At 37.1% G+C, this 13,029-nt stretch overlaps 1 protein-coding gene across 4 annotated transcripts in view; it reads right to left on the reverse strand.

Annotated features, from left to right (window-relative positions):
* trdn (triadin) overlaps positions 1-11,517 on the reverse strand; it is a 21,602-nt gene extending 10,085 nt beyond the window's left edge. The window contains exons 1-3 of one of the 4 annotated variants that reach the window (XM_014011915.1): positions 11,113-11,517; positions 6,979-7,177; positions 3,950-3,991 (exon numbers count right to left, since the gene is read on the reverse strand). In XM_014011915.1, coding sequence (XP_013867369.1) covers positions 3,950-3,991; positions 6,979-7,165 — 229 coding nt within the window. In that variant the 5' untranslated portion in view covers positions 7,166-7,177; positions 11,113-11,517. The remainder of the gene's footprint in view (positions 1-3,949; positions 3,992-6,978; positions 7,178-11,112) is intronic. The other 3 variants (XM_014011912.1, XM_014011913.1, XM_014011916.1) reach the window with 3 other exon arrangements.
* Between the last annotated feature and the right edge of the window lie 1,512 nt (positions 11,518-13,029).

Raw genomic sequence — 13,029 nt, forward strand, 5'->3', positions numbered from 1 at the left:
TCAATCAATCAATCAATCAATCAATCAATCAATCAATCAATCAATCAATCAATCAATCAATCAATCAATCAGTGAGTCTAGCTGTAACTACTGCCCACCATGTCCCCATCATCAGTTCAGTTCTCAGAAGCTTTTCCGTCCTGCCACGCCCACCAACACCTGCACCGTGCCTCGTTAAACTCAGCTGTTCTTCATTACCTCATTAGCCTCGGCTCAAATCAGTGTCTGTCTATAAATCAGCAGAGCATCACTAATTGAAAATCTAAAATGCCAGTTGGGTTGTTCCAGTGTCGCCTCCGGTTCTCTTCATCTTTCTCTCCTGGAAATGTAAGTTGTGCTGCTTTCTTTGTGTTCTGGTAAAGGTTTTTGTTGCTCCTTCCAGCTCCTTGTGTGGAGTCTGTGGCTGGGTTCAAATCCTCCTCATACACAGACAGACTCATGTGACAGAAAAAAAATCATTCAAGATATGCCCAGATGGGAATGAATTTCAGCTGCCACAGAAAGTTCAGCTCTAGATCTGTGTATCTAGACTGAATAACTGTAGCGGCCATCTTGAATTGGGTTCAAGTATGAAAGAGATCCAGAGAACAAAATTAATCTATCCGGTGCTATGTCATGTATTTTTGCTAACACAGTCCCTTTAAGTTTAAAGTCAAATTACAGCATGATTTTGCACTATGTATTGAAGATACCACTCAACCACTACCTGCCAAATGTAAACACTTTATCTCTAAAAAAATAACAGAGTTGCAGCCAAGTTTGTGTTTGTTAAAACTGTGATGGCTCTAAAACTGAATCAGTTGTTGACCTGTTTGATTAGTTGTTAAGAGTTTTATTAAACCCCGTCCAGTCCTTGAGATATTCCTGAGATTACAATTAAACATATGAAAATTGCTTAAATTTGACATTACATTCATTGCCACCCTTACATCTGGATTTTTGAGCCTCCCCATATTTACGTAAATTCTATATAAAGGCTACGTTTCATAAGGTGGAACCCGCTTGAACATGGTGAAAAATGCCTCTGGTTGGCATAATACTACTACTACTACTTAATAATAATAATAATAATAATAATAATAATAATAATAATAATAATAATAATAATAATAATAATCATAATCAGGTCAAAGACAGACACAGACAAACCTTTTCACCTTCAAGGATGGGTGGTAAAGAGCAGTATCTTGGACAGAGCAGTTAAATGATGCCTGTTTGTGGTTCTGTCCTTCATGGAGAAAGATTCTGTTTTAATAACCATCTGTCCAAGTTGTCCAGCTGTCACAATCTAAGCTTCCCCCCCACTTTAGAGGAAATCATTTGTGTTAAAAAAAACTCTCTTTTTCTGCCCCTCAAAGCAAGGAGGCGTGTTTGAAAAGGTGGATGATCTCATTGCGGTGAGGTTTAGTCTCTTCTCCACCTTTTCCATTTCAGTCTGCTCACTTTTCCACTGAATCACAGTGTTTTCCTCTCTGCCATTTCATGTATTCATCTTCTGCTTTACTTTCCTATTCGTTTCACACGCACAAACTGTTTTATTTTATGTTCTCATGACACCCTAAAGTCTTATCTCTTAAAAAAATGTAATTAAAAATATTAAATCATTTTTTTGTCCTCGCTACAAACAAATAAAACTCCATGAACTATTATTATGGCTTTAGCTGCATGTTTTTTTTAATGTAGAAAAATGTGCCCTTATTATTTTCCAATACACCCACACTTTTCCACGTGGCTACAGAAATGTTTTGTTGAAACATAAAAAAAGGCAGTCGTGTGATTAAAGATGCGGCGCAGCACTTTTTCTGTCACCTTGCAAACATTTGCTCCCAAAAATGGAAGCTAATGACAATGCACAGAGGAAATTTGCCTTTTGTTTGCGTTTCCCTCTCAAATCACTTAACCCTAAGAATGAAGCTGTTTCCTCAACTTAAATGGAACATTTATTGATTCTTCTGCATTAGGAACAATGACAGGTGAATATCCTCTTCTCCAGGAAGTGTTTTTATTTCTTTTTTTTTTTTTTTTGGTCTGTTGAATGTTTGAGCCTCTAAACTGTGCAGATGATTATTGTTAAAAATCACAACTGCTTTACAGATTAGCTGTGAGAAATTAATTCAGAACCAGCGGGCTTCTTCGTCACTCGTCAGTGATGATGAGCTGAACCAAACACATAAAACACAGAGGCGTATACTGTGCACATAAAGAGTTGACTGAAAGGATGTACTGATGGGTGACACGTGAATAACTGGGTGAGAAACCGTTGCCACACCAAAAACTTTACAGCTTAGTTGTCTTTTTTCCTCACTATGTTGCAAACCATCTCGAGGATGATGTTGACCATCAAGGACACCCTTCAATCATATCATCAGATCAGTGGTTATCAACATGAGGGGCTTGCCCCTCTTGGGGAATAATTAAAACTCTGTATAACTCAGATCTTTTTCCATTTTCCAAATTAAAATTTGTAAATATTCACTTTATTTTTTATTGTTTTGATAAAGAGACAAAGATTTAACACATCTTTGGGAGAGGTGGGGAGTAGTGAGGGATTGCAGGGGGGCTCAACGTGACTTGGAAGAAAGGAGGACTTTGAGGAAAATGCTTTGGGAACCACTGATCAAGATGGTACAAAACTTTACAATAAGGCTCCCCTTTTAGATGGCCTATAAATAGTTTATAGATATGTTATTAATTCATCTGTAAACATTGTATAAATCATTAATAAGTGTTTATTATGCATTAATTAAAGACAAGTGAGACAAAACTGTAAGCCAAAAATAGTGAGCCAAATCTTTTCATGATCATATTACATCTAAASGTGCTGTATTAAAACACATATTTTACATATAATATTGTACTGTATTATATATATCCACAACTATCAAAGAGAGCCTTATTGTAAAGTGTAAGACAGTACACTATTAATAAGGCTCCCTAATGGCATTTGTACATTAGTCATTAATAAATACTGCATCTACTGTCTTACACTTTACAATAAGGCTCCCTATTTTAATTGTGGATATGTATAATGTAGTAATACAGTAAAATATTATATGTAAAATATGTGTTTCCAAACCATTTTTGTGTTTACAAGGTAGTAACCTAGTTTGAGATGGTCTTGTCCTTAATTAATGCACAATAAACACTTAGTAATGATTTATAAAGTGTTTACAGATGAATTAATAACATCTCTATAAACTACTTACAAATCTATAAGGGGGTCTCATAAATTCACCTGAGTTCTTTTTTGTTGTTTACCAAATGTATCTCACTTTGCTGCTACCATTTACAGTTGGAGGCACAAAAATTGGCTAATTTTATTTGGAATGTCACTAAAATTTTATTTATGACATGTATTTATACCTGTTAATACATAAGGAGAGTTACTTAATGTTTTTGTCATATTTTATTTACTAAATGGTCTAATTATATCTAATGTTTTGTCTTTAATAAGTCACAAGTTTTGGTTTCCGTGTGTAAAAGATGTATTTCAGCAGTATTAGTAAAGTGTGTTGTTTCCWCACAATGGCAACATTTATGTTCTGCCTTTGACCCATTACATGTGACATACAACCAAGTGGAGCAGCTACGAGTGCACCCTGGAAGCAGTTAGAGAAAAGGTGTTTTTGCTCATGGGATGTGGGTGGAATTGAACCTGCCAACATTTGTAAGTTTTGAGTTGAGACAGCAGCGGTCCACTAGCTGTTAAATCTGATCAAAATTCTACTCTATTTTGTTAAATTAACACAGTTAAAATAATATTATTGTAACCCTTCACCATTTTAAAATAATCTTTTAGTTAGGAGGATGTTTCAGTCCTGATTAAGCATTGATTTATCTTTTAAAATGACACGTTTCAAGTAAAACACAGGGCSCAGTGTTCTTAGACATGCAGCACACTCCCCCATGCAGGCGGTGAAGTCAGGCAGTGGTTTAGTTGTTGGTTTACCAGGTGATAAACACACGGGGTCGTCACAGTATGATGTGTAGTCTTTGGATGGGATGGCAGGTGATTGACAGCATGAGGATGAAGAGGTTGTGATTGGGTGGAGGGTGAAGGGGGGAAAAAAGGGGAGAGTGAAGAGAGGTAAGTTTGTCAGGACTATCCATGCCCTGTAGGATAATCCAAAAACATGGCTGGTGTAGCAGTGGCCTGTTTCAGCAGAAAAGGTGATTATTGTCCAATAAGCCAATAAATTAAATTGTATATTGTTGTGAATGTGATACTTTCTGCAGAAACCAAAACTCGGATGATGATTTGTTGTTTCTGAGGAGGGAGAGGGCAAAATTGTTGGATGTTCGCTYGATACAGGAAGTTTTACTGCTCTGTTTTTACGCACTAAGATCAGTGTTGTAGTTTTGTAAGAATATTTCGTGTTCGTTAACTGAAATYGTGACAAAACCACATAAAYATTGAACAGATTAAAATGTGAAGAGAATGGACCGTACAACCCTCAGATCGGGTTCTGAGCGAAGCTTTTATTKSTTAYGGCTGAAGCAAACAGAACTGCGCTGTCCAAAACCGGAAGTTCCGGTCTATATATACAGGGATCTTCAGTGCCTGGTACGCCCACTACAGGCCTAYRGCTGAATCGCAGACACTCTGAACAGCGATGCTCATCTATTATCATAATGTTTTCATTAACGGTTTATTGTTATTATCAAGGTGTTTCGGGCATGTAACTAAAGTTATTTTAACCAAGACATAACAATAGATTATAAAAGTCAAGCCTTAAAAAGAAAAACTAAGAAAATGATGTGGTGCTTTTAAATCAGTGTTTGACTAATAAATTTATTCAGTTTAACTGTCGACACCTTCAGTGTTTCCTGGACTGTAGCCAGTAGCTGTTTTTGTTTCCAGTGAACTTTTCTCTTTCTAAAAAGAWGTTAATAAAACTTTATTTTTTTATTTAAAGTGTGTAATGGATTTCAGGACCACTGGAGGCTATCTGATCTTTGCAGCAGTAGGACTAACAGTCTTTCATTTGAGAAATGCTTAAGAATAAAGAACTTGAAAAACTATATATTGTCAGTATAAAATAAATAGAAAAAGTACATTAAAAGAAGAAAACTTAATTGTTRCATTTACTTTAATAAATCACTAATTGAGCTTCAGGCTGAAGAGGATTCGTTTTCTCTTATCTTGTGTTTATTTTGTAATTACAGTGCAATCACACAAATGTGATCAATCAAGACAATTAAGTTGTAAAATGAAGATAACAAGATAAACGAGTCGCACRAACAATCCACACTAGGCTGTGGTGCAAGTTTTTTTTGTTTTGTTTTAAAGACATGACTCAAAGCTCTTWGCTGTAATCAAACCATGTGAATGTGTCATTAGTGTGAATGTTAACACCCTTTCAGTTCGTTCCAGCAGCGTGTGAGTCAGACATTTAAAGCAAAGGGCGAAGAAACGGACGTTAAAGTGGAGCTGAACTTGTGAAAGTGAGAAAAACGGAGGGGGGTGGAAAAGTGTGTCACTTTCAAAGCATGTGTTTAGTAGGCCAGAGGGAAACAGGGATGTGTGTTTCCCACATCCTGACACATGGATGCTGTTGAGAAYGACATCCCTTATGAGAGCACGACCACTTTTGAAGTGTGCTTCAAAAATGTCTCAAAGGTTTTCAGATGAAAGAGGAATGTGTGACTGACTGGATGAAAAGTGTCATTAGCTACATGAAAAATAAAACACATTATAATCATATCTTGATGAAATACATTAGCGTTTTGAAGCAATAGTTCAGATGAARTGGGATTTAAAGAAAAGATTGTGAACAATCATTATCTTACCTGTTTTAGATGGTTCTCTGAATTATCTCAGTTTGGGTAAATAGACTAACTGTTCACGACTGACAAGTTTACAACTTGTTAAAATATTAATTACCATTCAATCTAATAAACATAATAATGCCTCGTGTACATTCTATCATTTATGTCAATTTTGCAAAACACAAGTATTTACGTTCAATGTTATGATTGTTCACCAGAAAAAAATAGCAGCAGCAAAGGGGGTAGCTTTTCAGCCTGTCTGTTTGCTTCATGTAAGAATCTGAGCACATGTCTGAGGCAGGGGAAATTAGCTGTAAAAGGTTGAACTTTCAGCCATAAATGAAGAATGAGGGCTGCAGCAGCAGCTGTAAATACAACATCTCTGAAGTCACAAGCTGTCCCAAGTCTGTACTTTGTCTGCCATTACTTTGTCCTCACCATGTCTGCTCAACAGATTGATGCAAGTCTGCATTCTGAGCAGAAAATGTAATAAAAATGCATATTGCAAATCATCTTGTGACAAATTTGAAGCAGCTAATCCTTGTCATTTAGCACAATTGGTGGTTTGCATTTTRACTCTTTGAGCACTTGAGTTTTACTTCAGTCATTCTGATGTTAGTGTCTTTTATCCATTAAATTTACTTTAATTTGTTTATTTATGCATAAAGATACATTTTATTTGTAGAGGCATAAATTAATAACGTTGATCAAATTTAAGGTAAAGTCTCTTCTACAGAGGACATCAAGTTTTACTGCCAAGCCGGTGCAGTTTTGGTTCAAAGGCAAAAAATTGTAGGTAAATTGTGCCTTTTCTAATAGTTGAAAGCTAATTTAATTAAAAAAAAAGCATTTGCTTATCTTTTTTTTTAACCTTTTCTGGATATGAGATTTATATTTTAGAGAAATGGGATTAGGATGAAAAACGGACGTTTTTTGTATTGGATCCTTTTGGTTTCAGCAGCAGACTARCCATGAGCTCATCAATCGAATCAGAACAAAACTTTATTTTTAAAAAGTGAGGCTGTTCAAAGAATGATCTACAACAGGTACAACACTGATTGTTCATTTTAGAGCACCCCACTTTAAATGATCTGAACTATCCCTTCAAGGACACGAGAGGATAATAACAGTAAGTATGGCAAACACATTAAATGTGAAAAAATTCARGACTGGTTGACTTCAGTGCAAAAAGTAATGAAAAGTTGTTACCTGTTAGGGTCTTATAATCAAGYAAATCAAACAACACGATGGCCACTGCTGACCACGTGATGATCAGAGCCACAACCAGCAGCCAGGCCATCGGTGAAGTGAAGGTTGATAYGACCTCGTCCACAAATGTCCTCTGAATGGAGCGGGGAGGAGGGGCCGCCTCCACGCCTCTGGTCTGACCAGTCATTGGTGAACAGAGCTAGGAGGGAAACAAAAACAGAGCACAATGAAACGACTAAGCAAAGTCACTTTTAACAGGTTTACAGTGATAGCATCCTAAATATGGCAAAGTTATTTAAAACTAAATCAAAAACAAAGGAATCCTATTCTGTATTATACAGCCTATGTTGCCTTTGAGTATTAAATGACATAATATTGCCATATTTCCTTCTATAAGCTCATCAAGCCAAAGTATAAGCTCAGTTTGGGCTAACAGGCATCTGAAGAGTATGATTAAAAGCCGTTAYGCAGGCGGTGTTTGTTCACGCAGATGCTGCTGACTCATTAGAATATGTTCTGTTTCTTGGTGTGAGAATCAGAGCCACGAGGAGGCGACGAGCAGGAGGGAGTAAATGTGGGAGAGGAATTTATAGCTGAGAAAGACAGAGGGAGGAGATTACAGCAACACGATGAGACAAATTATTACTTCACCAAAGAAAACTTTTTTCATCACCGTACCACAAAAATGCTTTGAACACAAATAATATAATTATTGATGAGTCAAGAATATTTTGTGTTTTAATATTCAGTGCTTGATTTATTTGTGTCAGCTTGATTATCATGTTGAAATATCCACAGTTTTTTCCTACAGTCTTATATGAGTTGTAGTCATTTTTAAACAGTGATAGAATCAACATGTTTTTACAACATGTTTCTCACACATAAGACTTGTTTAAGATTTTCGGTGCCCACCTGAAGCGTGAGACTAGGGTGTTCTATTAATAGTTTTTGGTAACCAGAATGAGAAAGAGAAGCCATTGAGTTTATTTATTTATTTATTTATTTATTTATTGGTGCTGATTAGGCTCAGGATCACACACAGACACTGACTCTTACGAGCTGACTCAATACTAACTTTAGCGCCAACTCTATATTGCCTTATATGTATTAGCTCAGCGCTAGTGYGACAAACAAGCTAAACTGAGGTCCTCCATTCATATTTACAGTTCCAGGCTGAGTCATTTCTACCTTCTCCTCTCTGTCAACGCTCTCTGGTTTCATTTAAARGAGTCGATCATCAGATATTGTCCAAGATTAACCTTCAGGGTGGATATAGCTCGCTAGCAGCCTCCATCGAGGACCTATTCACGTCATCATTTACCCAGAATGCTTTGCGTGTAAATAAAATGGCTCCGTCCGTGTTAAAATATATTTTTTTAAAAGTACAAAACTGAACATCCTACAGTATTTTTACAGTCTTTATTTTACAGTAAAAATATATGTTTATTAAATAAAGTCTAATGTKACAACTAGTCATGGATCCCTTTAAACTGGGAACTAACTTGGTTTTCTATGTAATTTTTCCGGCATCCGAGTTTTGAACACTTTCTTACACCATTACAAGATACGTATGAAGGCGCTTGGAAGAAAAAGAAAAACTAGAGACTGCAGACTTAATTATACCCATCTTCTCAACCACCCACCCACATATCTATATATCTACTGTATATAGTTCACATTATTTAGGGTGTTTTCAGCCCCCAACGTTAAGAATTGACATGTTTTGTTTCAGCAGCTGCTCTCAGGCTGACCTTTTGTTGCTGCGGTCAGTTTACAAACTGCAAAATCAATCTAACATAATTTACCCACACACGCACGTACACACGTGCATAAACAATCTGATGTGCATTTTTCTGTGCAGCTAACTCAAACTGCTCCAACATTGATTTGCTAAAGAGCAGCTGACATGCGTGTTATTTCAGAGGTGGGGTGGGGGGTTCTGTGCCCGTGCRTGTGATATAAAAGCCCACCATCGATCAAGCTGAAGCCTCGGCTTATCAAAGGAACGTATATCGATCAGCTTTAGGTAAAACAGCCAMAATGCTGCAGTGATGGAAGGATCWGTTAACAWGTCCTGCCCCCCTCAGCTRAAGTTTAGGTCAAAGTGTTCCCTTCTTTGTCCTCTCCACAAACACAGACCGCCCACCTGTTGTTGTTGTAAAGAGCTGAGCTGATTATCACACACACTCATACACACCAACTGTTGATGCCTCCTTCACAGCAGAGGGTTGAACAGAATTAGAACAAGGTGACTACTATCTGGCATTTAAGGGCGGATGAGAGGCAACGACAGCTCGGTTAAAGCTGATTCACTCARAACGTTACGTGAGCTGTAGACTTTAATCAAGTTTTACTGACTTCATTTTTCTGTCTTGACATAATTAAAAATATCATTTTACAAAAACAAAACAAAAAAATCATTGTGTATACTGTATAATATATTCCTTCAAGGAATGCTTAGCCTTTATTTCGATGCCAGAGTGTTAGACTAAGATTATGGGTTGACTGCAACAGGTGATCCTGTTCTCAGGTAGTGCACAAAGTAARTGTTGTAGATTACTCTCAGCTACGACACCAAATTTGAGTTTCATTTCTATGTTTCCGTTTTTTAACCATGCAAGTCCCAATTCACACCTTAGTCCTAGATCTAACCCCTAACCCACCAATGGCATTTCCCCCCATAGGGACTGGGCTTAGGTCCCCATAAATAAGTGTGTATCCCAAAATTGGTCCCCACATAGTAGGGAATGCTCGCCTGTTTTTCTATCTTTACAAGGACTTTGAATTTTCTTTTTTTGTCTTCTATGTTTTCCAAAGCCCCATAAACAATTGGCCCTCACAAGATAATTTATTTTGGAAAAGAAGTCGTGACTGAACACACAAAGTGGGGAAAAACCCTATTGCACTTCCTTCACATTTGGTGATCAAGAATAATAAATAGGCTTAATTGTTTTATACAAATATTAGAAAAACCAAAAAGTGTTGATGTTTGAAATTAGAGGTGTCAAACTCTGTTAAGCAATAAGGCAACAAATGCAATCGTAGAACCCATAGTTAGGCTCTACAACAGGGACTACAAAATTCATGAAAAACTTCCTGGTTGGAYTCATCACTGTACAGTTCTTTCATTGTCTGATGCTTTGACTTTTCAGAATTATGTTTTGTATAGCGGTATTAATTTATATTTTCAGATCTTCCAAGGTGCCAATTATGGAACTCTCTGTGCATTGCTGCCCAAATCAAATTCTGGAAGTGGTCATTCAACTAGATCTGTCACAAAAGGACAACTGATATTACCAACTTTTAAAAACTGTTACGGCCAGAGGTCTTTCTTCTATGTTTATACTAAAGCATGGAATGACATTCCTCAAAACATAAAGTCCATTTCAAAACTACAGCCCTTTAAGAAGAATCTTGTCTGCCATCTGCTGGACACTTTTTGTTGTGCTCATATTTAAACGTCCTATTTTGCAAATGCTGCCTTCCTGAAATTTGGTATGCTTGTTTGTCTTTGTGTCTATGGTGAATAATGATGTGATTGTGATGCTGTAATTCTGAGTGTTTTATGTGCTGCAGAACAGGAACCTGCTGTAAAACAGCAATTATGCTGAGTGGCTTGATTTTTAGTAATCTTTTCCTGTTAAATCAATAAATCAAATCAAATCAAGGCCAAAATTACAAACTTGGTCCAATTTCTGTCAATATCTATGAAATGGGTTAGCCCTAACCCTAACAAATTATTCTTATAGAAATGTAAATTTACCGTTTTCAAATATTAAATGTAGCATTTAGAACACAACCAAACAGAATAAATTAATTAATTAACAAATTTAGAAAAACCTCTTTAGCATTGATTTATTATTCCTTTGCTCTTTCCACAYCAAAATCAACACAAAATGAAAAATTCTAACTTCATTTTCTTGGCTTGAAGGCTGGCCAGCTCTCATGAGAAGAATGCAAAAAATCCAGTGACAGAGACTAAAACTACAAGTTSGGGCCAGATAAAATGTTTATGAAGGCCAGATTTGACCCACAGGCCTTCAGTTTGACTCACTGGTTTTAATGATAAGAATAAGTGCATTGTCTATATAAAGGTAAATCAGCAATGATTATTGCAAAGTTTTTTTTAAATACCTTATAATCGTAGAGTTTGCTGGATCTTCTCTGATGACTTTTGGTCCTTTAGTGGTCCTTGAAAAAGCTGTGCTATCATAGAAACACGCACACTTGGTATTCCTTTTGTAAAAAATCCTTTTTGGGCCCCAGTCGACTGTGACAAGGCAGCGCTCAAATCGGGCAAGCAACAGTTGTCTCGAGCTGAATCACAGCACGTCTAAAAATACACAAGAACTGTCCCTACAGGAGAAAATGGAAAGAAGTCCAGACGGAAAGTTTATTTCTTTTAACAGGACTTTTTTTTTTACATTGCACCTGAGGTGAGCAAAAAAAAAATTAAAGTAAGCTTTTTAAAGATTTGAATGYACAAGAGAGTGAAAAAGAGAGGGAGAGCCAGATGAAGGGTGGAGGTTGACCCACTGAGAGTCACCCTGCCCCCTCTYTGAGGGTCCAGAATAGAGAGATAAAGAGGGAACAGGAGTGAGACTGAAAGGAGAGCAGAGCGGATGAAGAGAACTTGGYGTAAAGGAGCCAAAGCTCAAGGACACAGAGAGAAAAGATGAAAACGAAGGTCTCCTGTGTACAGTGTGCCTCAGAATCTTMGACCTCATTAATCACATAATGATCAGGGAAACAGGGGAGCAGAGGACGGCTGATGTTCCATCAGGGTTGAATATGTCTAAACTCACATAATCTGACTTGATAACTGCAAAATGGATCAAGACAATTTCTTTACAGCTAAAAAATGTAACKTAACACCTCCATTGATTTATTTTATAGGTATGTGGATATTTCAAATGCTTWTTTATTCCTATTCCCCATCCGCCTCTTATTGAAGCACTCAGGATAAACATATCCTGGATAAGGTGCACTCTCCCTTCAACTTTAACAATAAACCTTAAACCTCTAAATCTCGCAGTCTTTCCTGCGCTTCATCCAGAGGAACCATATTTTCTCTTTACTGCCCCAGACTGGTAAAAACGGAGGTCAATATGAAGAGTAAATAAGTGAATAAATATCTAGCAAAGCCCCATGTGGGTTTCTGAGCCTTGTCAGAAGCTTAAAGGGTGGTGTTTGTGTGGCTATATGTGAGAGCGAGGGAGTAACCTGACCCCCAGTCTTGCCCTGGGAGCCTGCTCTGCAGAGGCTATAATTAGAGACACAGACGGCAGCTGGTGGTGCCATTGGACTGGACCGCTTTAGATGTAGGGCTGAAGGACCAAACACACATAAAGAAAGAGATGGGGGTTGTATGAAAAAATTGAGGGGCAAAAAAGATTAACTTTGAGCTTTAAATCTTTGAAAGCTTTTTTTTCTACACACAAGTTAGCAGGAATATCCCCATGAAATTGGGACCAATTTCTTCATCACAAACACAAAGGATTAACACTAAGATGGTTTATCCTTAAATTTAAAGCGGCATCTGAAAAAATAAGTCCAAAACCTTCCTGTTGCGTTCATCAGGGTATTTGGTGATTGTGAGGGTTACAGCAGGAAGAAACGTTTCCTGTCTCATCAACTTGTCTGAATCTGGACTTGTTGGAAGAGACCAAAAACTGTTTCTAATAGGGGGCTCCAGATACCAAGTTTTCTCAAACCAAGTTCTTCAATTTGGGTTCTCACCATTACCGAGTATTGAGCCAGAACCTTACAAATGGTAAATGGCTTGAACTTACATAGCACACCATCAAGTCCACATGGACTCCAGTGCAATAAAATTGGCAAATTTTCTAAATCAWAGTTTMTCAAAACCAATACYAGTAYCAGGCTTGATTCCAGCATCAAACACTTGAACTCATAAAGGYACTCAGATACCCAATACTTTGGACCAGTACCACTTTCATGCTTTCTGATGAATTTCCTCTTCTGCTTTGTGAGAAATATTTTAAAGGGGCAATATCACGTAAAATCAACTTTTTGAGTTTTATATCATGT

The sequence above is a fragment of the Austrofundulus limnaeus genome, unplaced genomic scaffold (genome assembly GCF_001266775.1).
Source record: "Austrofundulus limnaeus strain Quisiro unplaced genomic scaffold, Austrofundulus_limnaeus-1.0 Scaffold86, whole genome shotgun sequence".
In the NCBI taxonomy this organism is placed as follows: Eukaryota; Metazoa; Chordata; class Actinopteri; order Cyprinodontiformes; family Rivulidae; genus Austrofundulus; species Austrofundulus limnaeus.